Source organism: Mustelus asterias, chromosome 3 (assembly GCF_964213995.1).
Source record: "Mustelus asterias chromosome 3, sMusAst1.hap1.1, whole genome shotgun sequence".
NCBI lineage: Eukaryota > Metazoa > Chordata > Chondrichthyes > Carcharhiniformes > Triakidae > Mustelus > Mustelus asterias.
Genome location: NC_135803.1, coordinates 70,485,233 through 70,504,084, shown reverse-complemented (window position 1 = coordinate 70,504,084; position 18,852 = coordinate 70,485,233). Strand labels below are relative to the sequence as shown.

The 18,852-nt window shown below is 46.1% G+C and overlaps 1 protein-coding gene across 1 annotated transcript in view; it reads right to left on the bottom strand.

The window, feature by feature from the left end:
• LOC144491391 (espin-like protein) overlaps positions 1-18,852 on the bottom strand; it is an 83,062-nt gene that overhangs the window by 52,146 nt on the left and 12,064 nt on the right. Inside the window, exon 3 of the mRNA XM_078209151.1 lies at positions 1,831-2,017. Coding sequence (XP_078065277.1) covers positions 1,831-2,017 — 187 coding nt within the window. The remainder of the gene's footprint in view (positions 1-1,830; positions 2,018-18,852) is intronic.

Genomic DNA, 18,852 nt, shown 5'->3' with positions numbered 1-18,852 from the left:
AGGTTCAACACAGATGTCAGGGGGACGTATTTTACACAGAGGGTGGTGGGGGCCTGGAATGCACTGCCAAGCAAGGTGATTAAGGCAGACACGCTGGGATCGTTTAAGACTTATCTAGATAGCCACATGAACAGACTGGGAATAGAGGGATACAAAAGAATGGTCAAGTGGCCACATGAGCGGCGCAGGCTTGGAGGGCCAAAGGGCCTGTTCCTGTGTTGTATTGTTCTTTGTTCTTTGCTAGGAGCTATGCCTACTCCAATCAGCTTGGATCATATAGATCAAGCCCAAGACAGGAGGTGAGAGCCCTGTCTTGTCAGCTTGGATTGGGAATGTCTCACTTGTTGAGACTCTGAATTGGACTTAATTTGATTGAATTTGATTTTTTTTAAATTCCAATATTTCAAAGGAGTGTACTCAGATGAAGTTTGACCTGAGCTGATTTTAATGAGTGAATTAAAGGAGCAGGAGAAAATTGGAGAGTTCAGGAAGTCAGTATGAAATGGTAACTTACTGAATCTGACTGTGTGAGAGAACTGGATTAACATTAGTACATGTAGTACAGTCTGGAGAACTAGAGGGGGAGGAGGAGGGGGGGAGGGGAGGGGAGGGGGAAGGGAAAGGGGGGGAGGGGGGAGGAGGGGGGAGGAGGGGAGGGAGGAGGGGGAGGGGAGGGAGGGGGGAGGGGGGAGGGGAGGGAAGAGGGGGGAGGGGATGGAGGAGGGGGGGATGGAGGAGGGGGGGAGGAGGGGGAGGGAAGGGGGAGGGAGGGGGTGAGGAGGGGGGAGGGAGGGGGTGCGGAGGGGGGAGGGAGGGGGTGAGGAGGGGAGGGGTGTTGAGGGGGAGGGGGGGGGTTGAGGGGGAGGAGAGGGGGGAGGGGAGGGGTAGGAGGGAGGAAGAGGGGGAGGGAGGAGGAGGGGGGCGGAGGGGGGAGAGAGGAGGAGGGGGGAGGAGGAGGAGGGGGGAGGGGGAGGGGAGGGGAGGGGGGAGAGAGGGGGGAGAGGAGGGAGAGGGGGAGAGGATGGGGGAGAGGGGGAGAGGAGAGGGGGAGGAGGGGGAGGGGGGTAGGGAGGTGGTAAGGAGGGGGAGGGTGTGGGGGAAGGAGGGGAGGGGGAGTGTGTGGGGGAAGGAGGGGAGGGAGGAGAGGAGGGGGAGGGGTTGGGGAAGGAGGGGGGAGGGGATGGGGAAGGAGGGGAGAGGGAATGGGGAGGGAGGGAGGAGGGGAAGGGAGGGAGGGGAGCGGGGAGGGGGCGGTTAGGGGGAGGAGAAGGGAGGGGAGGGGAAGGAGAGGGGAGGGGGAAGGAGGGGTGAGGGGGAAGGGGGCAGGGAAGGGGGGAGGGAAGGCAGGGGAGGGGGGGAGGGGGGGAGGGGGTGGGAAGACAGTTCCCTGAAAATGGCAACACAAGTGGGTAAGGTGGTCAAGGAGGCGTATGGCACGCTTGCCTTCATTGGTTGGGGCATAGAGCATAAAAATTAGCAAGTCATGTTGCAGCTGTATAAAACTTTAGTTAGGTCACGTTTGGAATACTGAGTACTGTTCTGGTTTCCACAATGCCAGAAGCATGTGGAGGCTTCGGAACGGGTACAGAAAAGGTTTACCAGGATGTTGCCTGGTTTGGACAATATTAGCTGAGGAGAGATTGGACAAACTTGGTTTGTTTTCACTTGAACGTTGGAGGCTGAGAGGCGACCTGATAGAAGTTTACAAAATTATGAGAGGCATGGATAAAATGGATAGTTGGGGACCCTTCCCCACTTCGACCCAGGGAGTGATCTCCCTCTCCCCTTCTCCCCAGAGAGCAATGGAGTTTTAGGGATGAAGTGATTTACCAGCCACACCACCAAGGCACAATGCCCCATCTGTGCTGCCGCGTGGAGAGCAGTCATGCCATCATGTGCACGAAGATTGAAGTTGGCTTTGCAGTCCTTCACCATGAATTCCACGATGTGAATGTGACCTGCCTGACAAGCCAAGTAGAGAGGGGTGGCACCATTTCGAGTCTGTTTATCCAGAACCCTGCAGAGAAGAAGCAAGAAAAGGCTTCAGTACAAGTCCTGGACCAGACTTCAGTAACAGCTGAGAACACAACACTGACACTCCCTCGAGTGTCAGTGAAGCCACTGTCTGGTGTGTCATTGAGACTGATGCATCTGAAGTTATGTCTGCCAGAGTTTGTGGGTATCAGATGGGGAAACAGCCAAGGGGGAGGTTCCTATTGCCCTGGCCAGGGTTCCACTTCCTGACCACAATTCAATCCCATCTGCTGGACATTGAGTGTCCAGCATGGTTGTGACCAAGCTCAACTCTGCCCTCTGACCCACAACCCTGCACCCACCCCTTACCATCCCTATGGACACACAGTGCCGAGAGTCAGCGCTTGTGGAACCTGTACCCCAGAGAGAGTCAGTACCTGTGGAACTATATTCCAGAGAGATCAGTACCTGTAGAACCTGTACCCCAGAGAGAGTCAGTGCCTGTGGAACTGTACCGAGAGAGAGAAGGACAGTGCCTGTGGACCCTGTACCCAGAGATAGTCAGTACCTGTGGAACTGTACTCCAGAGAGAGTCAGTACCTGTGGAACTTGTACCCCAGAGAGAGTCAGTGCCTGTGGAACCTGTATCCCAGTAAGAAGTCTCACAACGCCAGGTTAAAGTCCAACAGGTTTATTTGTAGCAAACGCCACTAGCTTTCAGAACTAGCTGTTCCTTCGTCAGGTGGGTGGGAGTTCTGATCACAAACAGGGCATACAAAGACACAAACTCAATTTACATGAATAATGATTGGAATGTGAGTCTTTACAGCTAATCAAGTCTTAAAGGTACAGACAATGTGAGTGGAGAGAGCATTAAGACAGGTTAAAGAGATGTGTATTGTTTCCAGACAGGAAGGTTAGTGAGATTTTGCAAGTCCAGGCAAGTTGTGGGGTTACAGATAGTGTGACATGAACCCAAGATCCCGGTTGAGGCCATCCTCATGTGTGTGGAACTTGGCTATCAGTCTCTGCTCAGCGACTCTGCGTTGTCGTGTGTCGTGAAGGGCGCCTTGGAGAACGCTTACCTGAAGATCAGAGGCTGAATGCCCGTGACCGCTGAAGTGTTCCCCAACAGGAAGAGAACAGTCTTGCCTGGTGATTGTCGAGCGGTGTTCATTCATCTGTTGTCGTAGCGTCTGCATGGTCTCCCCAATGTACCATGCCTTGGGACATCCTTTCCTGCAGCGTATCAGGTAGACAACGTTGGCCGAGTTGCAAGAGTATGTACCATGTACCTGCTGGATGGTGTTCTCACGTGAGATGATGGCATCCGTTTCGATGATCCGGCACGTCTTGCAGAGGTTGCAGAGGTGGCAGGGTTGTGTGGTGCCGTGGTCACTGTTCTCCTGATGGCTGGGTAGTTTGCTGCGGACAATGGTCTGTTTGAGGTTGCGTGGTTGTTTGAAGGCAAGAAGTGGGGGTGTGGGGATGGCCTTGGCGAGATGTTCATCTTCATCAATGACATGTTGAAGGCTCCGGAGAACATGTCGTAGCCTCTCCGCTCCGGGGAAGTACTGGACGACGAAGGGCACTCTGTCCGCCATGTCCCGTGTTTGTCTTCTGAGGAGGTCGGTGCGGTTTTTGGCTGTGGCACGCGGAACTGTCGATCGATGAGTCGAGCGTCATATCCTGTTCTTATGAGGGCATCTTCAGGTAAGCGTTCTCCAAGGCGGCCTTCACGACACACGACAGCGCAGAGTCGCTGAGCAGAAACTGATAGCCAAGTTCCGCACACATGAGGACGGCCTCAACCGGGATCTTGAGTTCATGTCACACTATCTGTAACCCCCACAACTTGTCTGGACTTGCAAAATCTCACTAACTTTCCTGTCTGGAAACAATACACATCTCTTTAACCTGTGCTTAATGCTCTCTCCACTCACATTGTCTGTACCTTTAAGACTTGATTAGCTGTAAAGACTCACATTCCAATCATTATTCATGTAAATTGAGTTTGTGTCTTTGTATGCCCTGTTTGTGATCAGAACTTTCACCCACCTGACGAAGGAACAGCCAATTCCGAAAGCTAGTGCCGTTTGCTACAAATATACCTGTTGGACTTTATTGTGAGACGTCTTACGGTGTTTACCCCAGTCCAACGCCGGCATCTCCACATCAGAACCAGACAGTCAGTGTCTGCGGAACTGTACTCCAGAGAGAGTCAGTGCCTGTGGAACCTGTACCCAATGAGTGTTAACGCACAGTGTTTTGTTTTTCTACTGATATAAAAGCACCAACACTTGTTGGGATCGGGTAAACATGTCGTGGGTTCATTTATGTAAACAAGACACCTGAGAACGATATACATAGATAGAAAGGTTGAAGACATCAGCAACAGAACTGTGTGTGATGTGTTCTGCTCACAGGCCAAAGGGCAGCTGAGATTGGATCACATGACACACTTTTCTTCCAGTGATGGCATGCTCCAATATCTTTAAGACACAGTTCAACACACTATCCCACACTCGCTCCTGTAACCTGCAAAACATGGGACAAGCAAAGGAACATTGTAGCTTCATTCTACCCCAGAACTCAGCTACCCCCTCATTCACTACAGTAGCCAAAATAAATATTTTAGAGATTTTTCAAAGAAGACTTCAATGGTGTTGTTTCAAAATCAAAAATATTTCTGAATTGCACAAATACGCATTGGATCAGATTCCTTCCCAAGCTCTCCAACATCAGGAACTGGATATAGAAGCTGTCTGAGGCTGTACAATGTGTTCATGATAAAATAAAAACAATAAAACACTGGAAATGGCAGCAGCTGTGGAGGGACAAAGTTAACGTTTTGGCCGAATGGACTGTTAGAGCCAGGACACATCAGAAAGGTCACAGCTTTGAAGCAAGTACAAAGGCAGGGGGAGGGGAGGGAAGAACAACAGGGAAAGTGTGTGATAGAGTGGAAAGCAGGGTAGATTAAATGAGAAAAGGGAATGATGGTGACAGGCAAAAAGAGATAATAATGGGAGGAGAAACAAATAATTGATCTAGAATCAGTGGAGGTGTTAGAGAGAGTGCAGAGAAGGTTTACCAGGATGTTGCCTGGTATGGAGGGTCTTAGCTATGAGGAGAGATTGGGTAAACTGGGGTTGTTCTCCCTGGAAAGACGGAGAATGAGGGGAGATCTAATAGAGGTGTACAAGATTATGAAGGGGATAGATAGGGTGAACGGTGGGAAGCTTTTTCCCAGATCAGAAGTGACGTTCACGTGGGGTCACGGGCTCAAGGTGAGAGGGGCGAAGTATAACTCAGATATTAGAGGGATGTTTTTTACACAGAGGGTGGTGGGGGCCTGGAATGCGCTGCCAAGTAGGTTGGTGGAGGCAGGCACGCTGACATCGTTTAAGACTTACCTGGATAGTCACATGAGCAGCCTGGGAATGGAGGGATACAAACGATTGGTCTAGTTGGACCAAGGAGCGGCACAGGCTTGGAGGGCCGAAGGGCCTGTTTCCTGTGCTGTACTGTTCTTTGTTCTTTGTTCAGTGTAAACCAGTAACAATACTAACAGCTACCACTGGAAAATATAGATAAAGATTCTGAGAGTCCATCCGGCTGTGTTGCCTGCCTACTGCTGAGGTTTAGGACATCTGCTTGGGACTAGAGAGGAATTTGCAATGGGAGAGGGAGAATCCAGTGGTCATGGTCCATGTATATACCAATGACATAGGAAGGACAAAGGAGGCGGTTCTCCATATTCAACATGAGTGCTTTGGAACCAAATTAAGAAGCAGAACCTCAAAGTTCATAAGCTCTGGATTATTCCATGAGCCATGTGCAAGTGGCAGAGGACAAATCAGATTAGAGAGATGAATGTGTGGTTTAAGGACTGGTGTGGGAGGAGTGGGTTCTGATTCATGGAGTACTGGCACCAATATTGAAGAAAGTGGGATTTGTACCATTGAATCAGTCTTACCTGAACCGCGCTGGGACCAGTGTTCAAAGAACAGAGACATAGCAAAAGGGAAAGCTATTGTTATGGGAAATGAAAAACGGACCATTACAGAAGGGATAGACAGTATAAACTTAACAAGTAAATAAACAGATGAGACTGGAGGTTATAAAAAGAATAAAAGGATAAAACTAAAAGCCCTGTATTTGAATGCACAAAGCATTCAAAACAAAACAGATGATCTGAGAGTGCACACAGAAATAAATAAGTATGATTTGATAGCCATTACGGAGGCATGGCTGCAGGAGGACATGGATTGTGACCTGAATTTGAGGGATACAGGATATTTAGGAAGGGAGGAAAAGGTGGAGGAGTAGCTCTGTTAGCTAAAATCATAGAATCCCTATAGTGCAGAAGGAGGCCATTCAGCCCATCGAGTCTGCACTGGCAGCAATCCCACCCAGGCTCTAACCACATTACCCCACATATTTACCCTGCTAACCCCCCTGACACCAAGGGACAATTTAGCATGGCCAATCCACCTGACCCACACATCTTTGGACTGTGGGAGGAAACCCACACAGACATAGGGAGAATGTGCAAACTCCACACAGTCACCTGAGGCTGGAATTTAACCTGGGTCCCTGGCACTGTGAGGCAGCAGTGCTAACCACTGTGCCACCATAGTATTAGCACAAGAGTAACAGCATATTCTGGAGTCAACCTGACAGCAGACTATACTAGACCTGATATTGTGCAATGAGATGAGGATAATCAATGATCTCTTGGGACTAGTTCTCCTGGGTCGCAGCGACCATAATGTGATTAAATTTTACGTTCAGTTTGAGAGGGAGAAGAGTGGGTCTGAGTCTATGGCTGAAAATTTCAAGGATTATAGCAGACGGGACAGTAAATTCGGCAGACCATTTAAAGGTCATTGAGCTCAGGCAGGAATTTCCGGAAAATCCCACCCTATGTTTATAAACTTAATTAGAATCATAGAATATCTACAGTACAGAAGGAGGCCATTTAGCCCATCAAGTCTTTACCAACCACAATCCCACCCAGGCCCTATTGCCGTAACCCCACACATTTACCCTGCTCATCCCCCTGACACTAGGGTCAATTTAACAAGGCCATTCAACCTAACCCACGCATCTTTGGACTGTGGGAGGAAATTGGAGTACCCGGAGGAAACCCACACAGACACAGGGAGAAAGTGCCAACTCCACAGACAGTGACCCGAGGCTGGAATTGAACTCGGGCCCCTGGCGCTATGAGGCAGAAGTGCTAACCATTGTGCCACCCTAACAGAGGAATAGTACTCGGCCAATGAGGAACCGATTACTGGTCAATAGCTTACTGCTGGAAATTGAAGCAGAGGAGTCAAGGAAGGGAAGCATGGTGACCAAGAATAACTACTGTGAAGACAAGGAGAGAAGAGTGGAAATTGGAAACAAAGTGGATGAAATTTTCCAATTTGGTGTGGGAACAGGAAACAGCATAGCTAAAGTCAACAATGTACCATAAAAAGAGATAAGAGAGGGGACCGGATTAGGACTGGAATAACGAATATTCCAGATATCTCAAAAAGATGCATGGCCAGCCAAGAGGCCTAAGGGAGGAGTCTAGATTGAAGAAGAATTCAGAAGGTGAATGGCTCCACTGTGCAGAGGGAGGATTCCTGATCAAAGAAGTGGGTTTGGGGGCAAAGGCAATGGAAGAAAGTCATGTTGCACTCAAAGTTCATCAAGTTGGCAGAAGCAAGTGAGGCTGAGGTCTTTGCTGATTACGAGACCGTAGACGGGTGGAATGACCACTCTTGTTTGGTCCACAAGGGGGACCCCAACTATTGGTTACTTAGTTTCCCTTCCTACTGTGGCTTCTCTATCTTTCACCTCCTGTTTTCCAACGTAGCTCAATGGAAGCTTGAGGAACAAACATCACCTTACAATTAGGCACTTTGCAGCCTTCAGGGCTCAACAATTCGCACTATAGGTTTGCCTACACCACATGGACTGGTCAGTTAGTGATAAGCGATAAATGTTTACCTAGCCAATGATGCCCACATCCCATGAAAGGATAAGTATAACATCTGCTCCCATTTTCCTGTACAGCAGATCCTAGAAATGCTTCTGCTATTCAAATTTCCTCCTTTTCTAGACCATCTTTTGTTTCTGTACTTGTCCCATTACCATCTCCTTCTGCCTTGTGAATTTTAATCTTTCCTATCTTCCACCCTATCACATACCTTTTTATAGTCCCCCATCCTCTTCCCTTGCCTCTGCACTTATTTAGAAACTGTTAACTCTCAAACATTTTCCAGCTCTGACAAAAAGTTATCGCAGTAAGGAGTCTCACAACACCAGGTTAAAGTCCAACAGGTTTATTTGGTAGTAAATACCATAAGCTTTCAGAGCGCTGCTCCTTCGTCAGATGGAGTGGAAATGTGCTCTCAAATAGTGCCCAGACACAGAAATCAAGTTACAGAATACTAATTAGAATGCAAATCCCTACAACCAGCCAGGTCTTAAAGGTACAGACAATTTGGATGGAGTGAGCATCAAACACAGGTCAAAGAGATGTGTATTGTTTCCAGACAGAACAGCTAGTGAGATTCTGCAAGTCCAGGGGGCAAGCTGTGGGGGTTACTGATAATGTGACATAAATCCAACATCCCGGTTTAGGCCGTCCTCATGCGTGCGGAACTTGGCTATCAGTTTCTGCTCAGCGACTCTGCGCTGTCGTGTGTTGTGAAGGCCTTCATGAAGAAGGGGCTTGGAGCTCCGAAAGCTTGTGTGGCTTTTGCTACCAAATAAACCTGTTGGACTTTAACCTGGTGTTGTTAAACTTCTTACTGTGTTTACCCCAGTCCAACACCGGCATCTCCGCCTCACAGCACCAGAGACCCGGGTTCGATTTCCGGCTTGGGTCACAGTCTGTGTGGAGATTGCACATTCTCCCGTGTCTGCGTGGGTTTCTTCCGGGTGCTCCGATTTCCTCCCGCAGTCCAAAGATGCGCAGGTTAGATGAATCGGCCATGCTAAATTCTGCCTTAGTGTTCCCAGACGGGTGCCAGAGTGTGGCAACCAGGGGATTTTCACAGTAATTTCATTGCAGTGTGATTGTTGACCTACTTGTGACTAATAAATAAACTTTAAGAAATGGGAGTGCCTGCAAACATTGATGGTGCCACCAGGTGGCAGTAAATACCATTGAAAGTACTTGACTATTGCGATTCAAACTGTGGTTTAGCTTTTTATATGGAATCTACGGTATAAAAATAAACCATGGTCTGTGCCGGTGTCTATGTTCCATTTGAGCCTCCTCCCATCAATATGATTTTGAATTCCTTTTACTACCTTCATGTATTTACCTATCTTCCCCTTAAATGAATCTGCACACTAACCTCAATGATTTGTTGGGATAGTGAGTTCCACATTTTCACCACTCTCTGGATAAAGTATGTTTCCATGAATTCCATATTGGATATATTAATCATCTTACATTATTGGCCCAAGGTTTGGTCTCTCCCCACAAGATGTTCTCCACGTCTACCCTATCAAACCCTTTCACAAAATCTTTAAAGGACCTCTACCAGAGAAAACAGCCTCAGCCTGGTTAACCTCCTCTCGGTTCTGGGATCATCTTTATAAATCTTTTTTTGCACCTTCTCCAATATCTCTCTATCTTTTTGATAATACAGAGAGCAGAAGTGTGATTCAAGCATGATCTAACCAAGATTCTATACCTTTCTGCTTTACAGTTCTATCCCTGAACCCCAGAGCTTAGTTTTCTCATTTTGCAATTTTGTTACCCCTCCCTCGCTAATGTTCATGATTAGCGTATCTGTATCACTCGATCACTCTGCTACTCAAAGACACTTACTTTCCAAGCAATGTGTGGTCTTTTATTCTTCCTACCAAAATGTAGGGAAATCCATCATGTTCTCACTGGTCATATACATTTCACAAATTCATTTCTACTTGTCTTAACTTCAGTCAAACCCTTTTCGGCTTCAATGTTGGTCAGGTCTGTCTCTGATGAAGTGTTGACTTATTTCCATTTTGCAATTCTCTCATTGCCCTTCATTTATTGTCTTTCATTGCCTTCCTTCTGCGGTCTTTCGTTGTTGCCCTCCTTTTAGGGTCTTTCAGTGCCCTTCTTCTGGGGTCTTCTGTTACCTCTTCTCCGAGAGATCATCTTACCTAGGCCCAGCCAGAAATGCCTCAATCTCTGAACACACTAACGATACCTCATAGCTACAGCCCAATCTTCTCACAGGGGCCCTGGCCCAATTCCAACTCTTAACTCTCTTATCATTCACCATGATTCCCTTTGACCTCTAACTAAGTAAAGGAGTTATGTCTAGAATGATATCTAGACAGTCTTTCTTGTACCTGTAGCTCACCTCTCTCTCCCCTGTTGCCCTCACCAGATTTGTCACATAAAATGTTACCTTTTTGCAGCACACAAGCCACCATTCCATCCCTCTTCATCTAATCCCATCAGCATATCCTTCTATTCCTTTCTCCTTAATGTGTTTACCTTGTTTTCCTTTAAATGTGTCTCTGTTCACCTCAGCTATTCCCAAGGCAGCAAGTTCCAATTCTAACTATTTTCTGGCGAACAAATTCTTGAATTCCATACTGGTTCAATTAGTGAATATCTTATATTCTGACCCTTAGTTTTGGTCTCACCTGCAAATGAAACATCTTTTCTGCGTTAACTCTCACAAATTCTTTCGGAACCCTGAAGACCTCCATCAGATCACTTGTCAATCGTCTCTTGCCTAAAGCAATGACCCCTCATCTAGAGCAACAAGCTCCACCCTATTTTTCACCTTTATACACAGTCTGTCTGAATATCTTGGGATCGAATGCTGTTCCCTCTCCTTTTCCATGGGTCAGTGATTTAAGAAAGCAATGATTATCCCTGCAGGGCCTTTGCTCAGTGGTTGGACTCTTGTCTTCGCCTCGGAAGGCATTGCATGTTCCAGTCCCAATCAGAGACTTGAGTTCATAATCGACCTGACACTCCCAGTGGATTGCTGCCCTGCCTTTATAGAAAACAGGAGCAAGAGTCAGCCATTTTGACCACTGGATCTACTGTTCATTCAATAGAATCATGGTTGATTTGACTGTGGCCTTAACTCCACTTTCCTGGCTCCCCTTCATAACCCTTCACTCTCTTGTAGATCAATTTAACTCAGCCTTGAACATATTCAATGACCCAGCTGCCACTGCTCTCTGAGAATTCCAAAAGAAGACATGCCCTGATTCTAAATTCCTCAATGTGGTGGAAACATCCTCTCAGCATTTACCATGTCAAGTCCGCTCAAAATCTTATATGTTTCAATGAAATCACCTCGCATTCTCCTAAACTCCAATGAGCATCAGCCCAACCTATTCAACCCTTCCTAATAAAACAAACTCTTCAGCCCAGAAATCAACCTATTGAACCTTCTCTGAACAGGTTCCAATGCAAGTCTATTCCTCAAGCTAGGAGACCAGAACTGTACACAATACTCCAGGTCTGGTCTCACCAATGACCTGTGAAGTTGTAACAAGACTTCCCCACTTTTATACTCCATCTCCTTTGTAACAAAGGCCAAGATCCCATTTGCTTTCCTAATTACTTACTGTATGTGGATACTGACTTTTTGTGATTCATGTACAAGGACATCCAGATCCCTCTGTACTACAACATTCTGCCGTCTCTCTCCACTTCAATAATATTTTGCTTTTCTATTCTTCCTGTCAAATTGGACGACCTCCCATATCCCCAAATTATACTCCTGATGTCAATTTTTTGCACACTCCCTTAACCTGTCAAGATTCTGTTTCCTTTGATGCAGTATCCTTTTGAGGAACTGCATTTTTAATTTATCCCACAGTTTGTTGACTTAATTCATTTGGTTAGCAAAACAAAACACTTAACATATCTACATCCCTTTGCAGACTCATTGCATCCACCTCACAACTTGCTTTCCTACACATATATATTTGTATCATCAGCATTTTCCCAATGACAGATGTTAGGTTAACTGGCCTATAATTTCCTGTTTCTGTTTCCCTCCTTTCTTGAATAGTGGTGTTAATGTTTGCAGTTTTCCAATCCTCTGGGACCTTTCCAGAGTCTAGGGAACTTTGGAAGGTTACAACCAATGCATCCACTACCTCTGAAGCCACTTCCTTTAAAACTCCAGGATGCAGGCCATTAGGTCTTGTTTATAGTCTCTGCCATTTCCTTTATTCCCCATTACTAATTCCCCCTGTCTCAACCTCTAAGAAACCAATGTTTACTTTACCTACTCTCTCCCTTTTTATATACATGTAGAAATTCTTGCTGTCTGTTTTTATGTTTCTAGCTAGTTTTTTTTAGTCATCCTTTTCTGATTTCTCAAATTTCCCCAATTTTCTGGGTTATCATTAATCTTTGCAGTATTGCACCTTTTATTTCAATTTGCTACCATCCTTCACTTCCTTAATTAGCCATGGATGGCCCACCCTACTTGTAGAGTATTTATTTCTCAGTAGAATATTATGTCTGTTGAGAGATATGAAATATCTCCTTAAATGTCTGCCATTGCTCTCTACCTTGTTATTTTTTAACCTATTTTTCCTATTTCACATTCGCCAACTCTTCCTTCAGATCCTTTTAATTGTCTTTAAGTTTAAGACTCTAGTTTCAGACCCACATTTCTCACCTTCAACTGAATGTGAAATTCTATCTTGTTAAGATCATTCTTAGCAAGAGGATCCTTAGTTATGAGGTTATTGCTTAATCCTGTCTTATTACACATAATGTGGAGATGCCGGCATTGGACTGGGGTAAACACAGTAAGAAGTTTAACAACACCAGGTTAAAGTCCAACAGGTTTATTTGGTAGCAAAAGCCACACAAGCTTTCGGAGCTCTTAGCCCCTTCTTCAGGTGAGTGGGAATTCTGTTCACAAACAGAGCTTATAAAGACACAGACTCAATTTACATGAATAATGGTTGGAATGCGAATACTTACAACTAATCAAGTCTTTAAGAAACGAAACAATGTGAGTGGAGAGAGCATCAAGACAGGCTAAAAAGATGTGTATTGTCTCCAGACAAGACAGCCAGTGAAACTCTGCAGGTCCAGGCAACTGTGGGGGTTACAAATAGTGTGACATGAACCCAATATCCCGGCTGAGGCCGTCCTTGTGTGTGCGGAACTTGGCTATCAGTTTCTGCTCAGCATTTGGCCTCTGATATTCGGGTAAGCGTTCTCCAAGGCGGCCTTCGCGACACACGACAGCGCAGAGTCGCTGAGCAGAAACTGATAGCCAAGTTCCGCACACACGAGGACGGCCTCAACCGGGATATTGGGTTCATGTCACACTATTTGTAACCCCCACAGTTGCCTGGACCTGCAGAGTTTCACTGGCTGTCTTGTCTGGAGACAATACACATCTTTTTAGCCTGTCTTGATGCTCTCTCCACTCACATTGTTTTGTTTCTTAAAGACTTGATTAGTTGTAAGTATTCGCATTCCAACCATTATTCATGTAAATTGAGTCTGTGTCTTTATAATCTCTGTTTGTGAACAGAATTCCCACTCACCTGAAGAAGGGGCTAAGAGCTCCGAAAGCTTGTGTGGCTTTTGCTACCAAATAAACCTGTTGGACTTTAACCTGGTGTTGTTAAACTTCTTACTGTTATTACACATAACCAGGGCTGAAATAAGGAGAGTTATAAGGAGAGGCTGAATAGACTGGGACTTTTTTCTCTGGAGCATAGGAGGCTGAGGGGTGATCTTATAGAGGTCTATAAAATAATGAGGGGCATAGACAAGGTAGATAGTCAATATTTTTTCCCAAAGGTAGGGGAGTCTAAAACTAGAGGGCATAGGTTTAAGGTGAGAGGGGGGAGATACAAAAGTGTCCAGAGGGGCAATTTTTTCACACAGAGGGTGGTGAGTGTCTGGAACAAGCTGCCAGAGGTAGTAGTAGAGGCGGGTACAATTTTATCTTTTAAAAAGCATTTAGATAGTCACATGGGTACGATGGGTATAGAGGGATATGGGCCAAATGCGAGCAAAGGGGATTAGTTTAGGGTTTTTTTTTAAAAAGGGCAGCATGGACAAGTTGGGCCGAAGGGCCTGTTTCCATGCTGTAAACCTCTATGACTCTAAATAGCCTGTTCCTTGGCTGGTTCAAGAACACATTATTCTAAGAAACTGTCCTGAATACACTCAATGGACTCATCCTCCAGGCTCCCTTTGCCAATTTGATTTGTCTATATCTATATTAGATCTATCTATATCTCTATAATCTATATTGAAATTAGAATCTGCTATGATTATTCCAGTACCTTATTTTTACAAGTCCCCATTATTTCTTGATTCATACTCTGTCTAGCTACTATCGGGGGCCTAGAAACTACCAGTGACTTCTTTCCTTTGCTATTTCCACATTTTACATTTTAATCTTCCAAACTGAGATCATTTCTCACTACCATACTGATCTCATCCTTTATGAACAGAGCTACCACACCTCCTTTTCCTTTCTTCCTGTCCTTAAAATTCTGGGAACATTCAGGTCCCAGACATGATCACTTTGCAATCAAATCTCTGTAATGGTCACCATATCATACTTATTTATTTTTATTTGTGCTATCAATTCACCCATCTTGCTACAAATGTTGTGTGCATTTATATAAAGAGCCTCTAATTCTGTCCCTTTACCATTGTTCCCTACTCTGGCCTCATTTGCTGGTGCACTCTTATGGTTGTAAGCTCTGTACTTCCTGCCACACTCTAGTCATCATTACCTGTGTTGTTTCTCTTCAGTATAGCCTTGTCCTTTCTCCTTAAATTTCCCAAATCTCCCCTCACATTCTCCTCCCTTGCCAACACTTTCCCAACATCCCGCCACCCCCCTGCCACTATTTATATTAAAGCCCTCTCCACAGTTCTAGTGATAACTCACCGGGACACAAGTCCCAGCGCACACAGGGTGAAGCCGGTTTCACCAGTACAGCTCCCTCTTTCTCCAGTGCTGGTGCCAGTGCCCCATGGATTAAATCCCATTTCTCCCACACCAATCCCTGAGCCACACATTCAACTCTCTCATTTTTTTTACCCTGTGCCAATTTGCTCAGATAGTAATCCAGAGATTATTACCTTTTTGTTCTGCTTTATAATTTAGTTCCCAGTTGCTCATTTTCTCTTAGTCAAACCTTGTGTCTTAATCCTACCTATGTCATTGATACCCACATTGACCTCAACAACTGAATGCTTTCCCTCCCACTCCAAGTTCCCCTCCGGCTTGGCAGGAGGTGTCCTTAACCTTGGTACCAAGCAGGCAACATGCGTCTTCAGGATTCATGGTGTTGGCTGCAGAAGATAGTATATATCCCCCTAACTATACCATCCTCTACAACTACAGTCTTTTTCACTCACACCACAGTGGTCAGTTTTCTTATGCTCCTTGCAGCCCCTGCTCTTGTCCACACAAGCTGCAAGAACTTTGAATCTGTTGGACAAATGCAGGGGTAGAGGCTTTTCCACTTCTGCCTTCTGGGTCTTCATACCTGCATCAAACCCTCCTATCCCTGGGATACACACACCAAATATGAAGTACCAGCCTAAGTTCATTCACTGTAACTTGCCCCCTTCCTGATGCATTGCAGCATCTGTATCTTGGACATCAGCTACTTAACTCTGAGTTGACAGAGATATTGGCCAGAATTTTACCACCCCACCCGCCACAGGAACCGTAGCAGGCGAGGGGAGGACCTGGGAAGGTCCGTTGACCTCGGGTGGGAGTTTATGGTTTTGGGACGAGCGAGGCCGTAAAATCCCACCCCCTATCTCTTAGATGAGACATTAAACCGAGGCTCCATCTGCCCTTGCAGGTGGATGTGAAAGATTCTATTCCAGTATTTCAAAAAGGGCGGGGTGTTCTCCAGCGGGTTCTGGCCAATGTTTCTTTCTTAACCAATGTCACTAAAACAAATTGTCTGGTCATTATTTATTACACTGCTATTTATGAGAACTTGCTATGCAAAAAATATCTGCCTTGTTACCTACATTACTACAGTGACTACATTTCATGGCACCATAAAACATTTGAAATACACTTGAGATTATGTAAGATGTGATAAAATACCAGTTCTTTTTTTTAATCTTGTCAAAAGTTAAGCAATTTGTTTTTTTTTTCCCCTTTAAATGTAGGGAATGTTGCCAGTTGTCTGGCAGCTGTCTATAGAGGCGTAACTGAAATCAGAGTTCATAGTGTGGGTGGAAATCACAGAAGGAGGTTCCAGCCCTGGAATGGCACCTGAGTGAGATACTGACAGTGATTGACACTGCTGCACAGAGACAATCTTAATCCCTGCAACAGGAAAGGAATAGTGATACTGCTGTCCAATTACTTATGCTGTCCAATGTAATGGATGATTAATTGCCACTTGCAGTTCTGCCCTCTCTGAGCCATCTCCAACCTGATATGGTTTCTGCACAGCTTAATTTGCCAAGGATGAAACTCATCTGCATTAACCTCCTCGCTTGGAATTACTTCTAGCAGTGCCAGGCTCTGTCAGTCACAGACACATCCTCCACAACATTCCTCATCATTTCTCAGTTACAAAGAAGGCTCAGGAATTCATGTTCATTCATTGTTGAAAAATAGTTTCCACAAGCTTTTGTGTGTGACACTCATTGTTCTGTGCAACGTCTTAAATATTCACTCCCTCCACCATCAGCACACCTCAGCTATGGCATGTACCATAAACAGAGTGCACTGCACTAACTTCAACAATACCTCCCAAATCTGTGACCTCTACCACCTAGAAGGACATGGGAGGCAGACACATGAGAACACCACAATCTCCAAATAACACTTGTAAATATATCGCAATTCATTCACTGTCACTGGGTCAAAGTCCTGGGACTCCCTCCCTAACAGCACTATGGGTGTACCTACAACACATGGACTGCAGCGGTTCAAGAAGGCAGCTCACCACCACCTTCTCAAGGACGCCCACATCCCATGAAAAAATAAAAACAAACTGTCACGTGGAACACAGACTGTTATGTACAATGCAACTGCCACGTTAAACTCAAACTGTTCCGAGCAACTCAAGTTACAATGCATGATTTCTGAAAGCGCATATAGATTTACATAAAGAATAGCATGACCTGCAGTGTCCCCCAGGGAGGATTGACAACCCACTGGGTGCCAACACACAGACATCAGTCACAGTTTGATGAAGGTAGGCACTGTTCTGCCACAGCACTCAAACAAGGATATCCTGGGACATCAAGGTATGGGGGGGAAAGTAATGATAATATTATAATTGCAAACACTTGGTAAGATTTAAAACTAAATGTTTAAAACTGAACAGAAAAATAAAGGACAAAATCTAGAATTACTGGAGCATTCCATTTTCTAATAAGTTGGACTGTGGCGGCTGCTTAAGAGTTAATTGACTTGATAGCATTGTCTCATATTCCCCAAATGCCTGGCCCTGTGTTGTGCCAGCCCACACGCTGAGCTCCTTAAGTTACTTTAACTGCACTGGGAACTCAGCCCAGCAACGAGTGCATTGTATCATGTTCACTGAGAAAGAAAAGGCCTGTGAGATCCTGGGTAGGGCGCTACCTGCCCCATCCTGTAAACCTCTCTCCCGCCCTCCTTCAATAACTTTTTTTCAAATCAAGCCATTGACCACCTTTCTAATATCCCCTCTAATGTCCAGCATCAGTTTTTGCCTGATCATGCTCCAGTAATATGCATGGGAAATTTATCTTTGTGTTTCCAATTGTAATTAAATGTATTCCTGAAGGTTTCTTCACATGATTTCCCCTCCACACTCCAGCCTTTAGTCGGCCAGCACATCCATACTTGTGATGTACTGTCTTACTACACAAATAGAAAAGCAAAAAGATTCCTTTCACAATTGGATAATGCCTGACTGTCAGCTAAACAGACTTTTTTTTGACAAAAAAAATGTCTTTTTTAATGTCCCAATGATTTTTCTCCAGGATTGCGCACAGCAGTGTCCTGGAGATTGGTCTTCAACTTGGAGGCTCCAGGCTAATCCTGGAGGGTGGCAACACTAGTTTTACTATGGGTGGGATTTTCTGGTCTCACCAGCGGCAGGTACCATCATGAGCAAGACTGGAAAATCCCAGCCTATGAGTAGAAAACGTTGGGGGCGATTCTCCCACTCCGCTATGATCCTCTAGCAGCGCAGCAGGCTGGGAGACATCAGCGAAGGCTATTTAGAGGACATCCCGTTGGACGCCATGGCCTCCACACATCCCCCGCTGCCGGATTTCCGGCATCATCAGCTCCAGCCAGAAATCAGTGTGGAGCTGAATAAATTATTTAAATTACGATCTCCGTCTCATTAACGGGCCCAGTACTGAAGTCACGGGCTCACTAGCATCTCCCCCCCTCCACCCCCTGTCAGGGGTGTCTCACTCCAGCAGGGTTTACAACAGCTCCCCATTAGCGGGCAGCCTGACCCCACTGGAGTGAAGGAGGAGCTCAGGGGTAAGGGGGTGTGGTGCCCCTTGCACATTGCCAGCTTGGCAGTGCCAGCCTGGCTCCCTGGAACTGCCCAAGGGGCAAAGAGACAATGTCCAGGGGACACCTTGACATTGCCCACCACGCATCAGGTAGTGCCAAGGGGGTGGGGGTCATTGGGAGATCGGGACTGCTGGGGGGTGGGGTGGAGATCAAGGCAGGCCGGGGGAGGGGAGTGGGTCGGCACTGGCCCAGAGACGTCCAGGAGGTGAGCAATCGGGGGGTGGGGGGATTAGAGAGCCAGCGATGCGTGGTCATGTGGCTGGCTTGAACTAGCCAGCGATCGGGAGGCTGGCAGTGCGGGGCTACTGCGCATGCGGTGCTCTCGGCGCTGACAGATTGGCGCATGTACAGT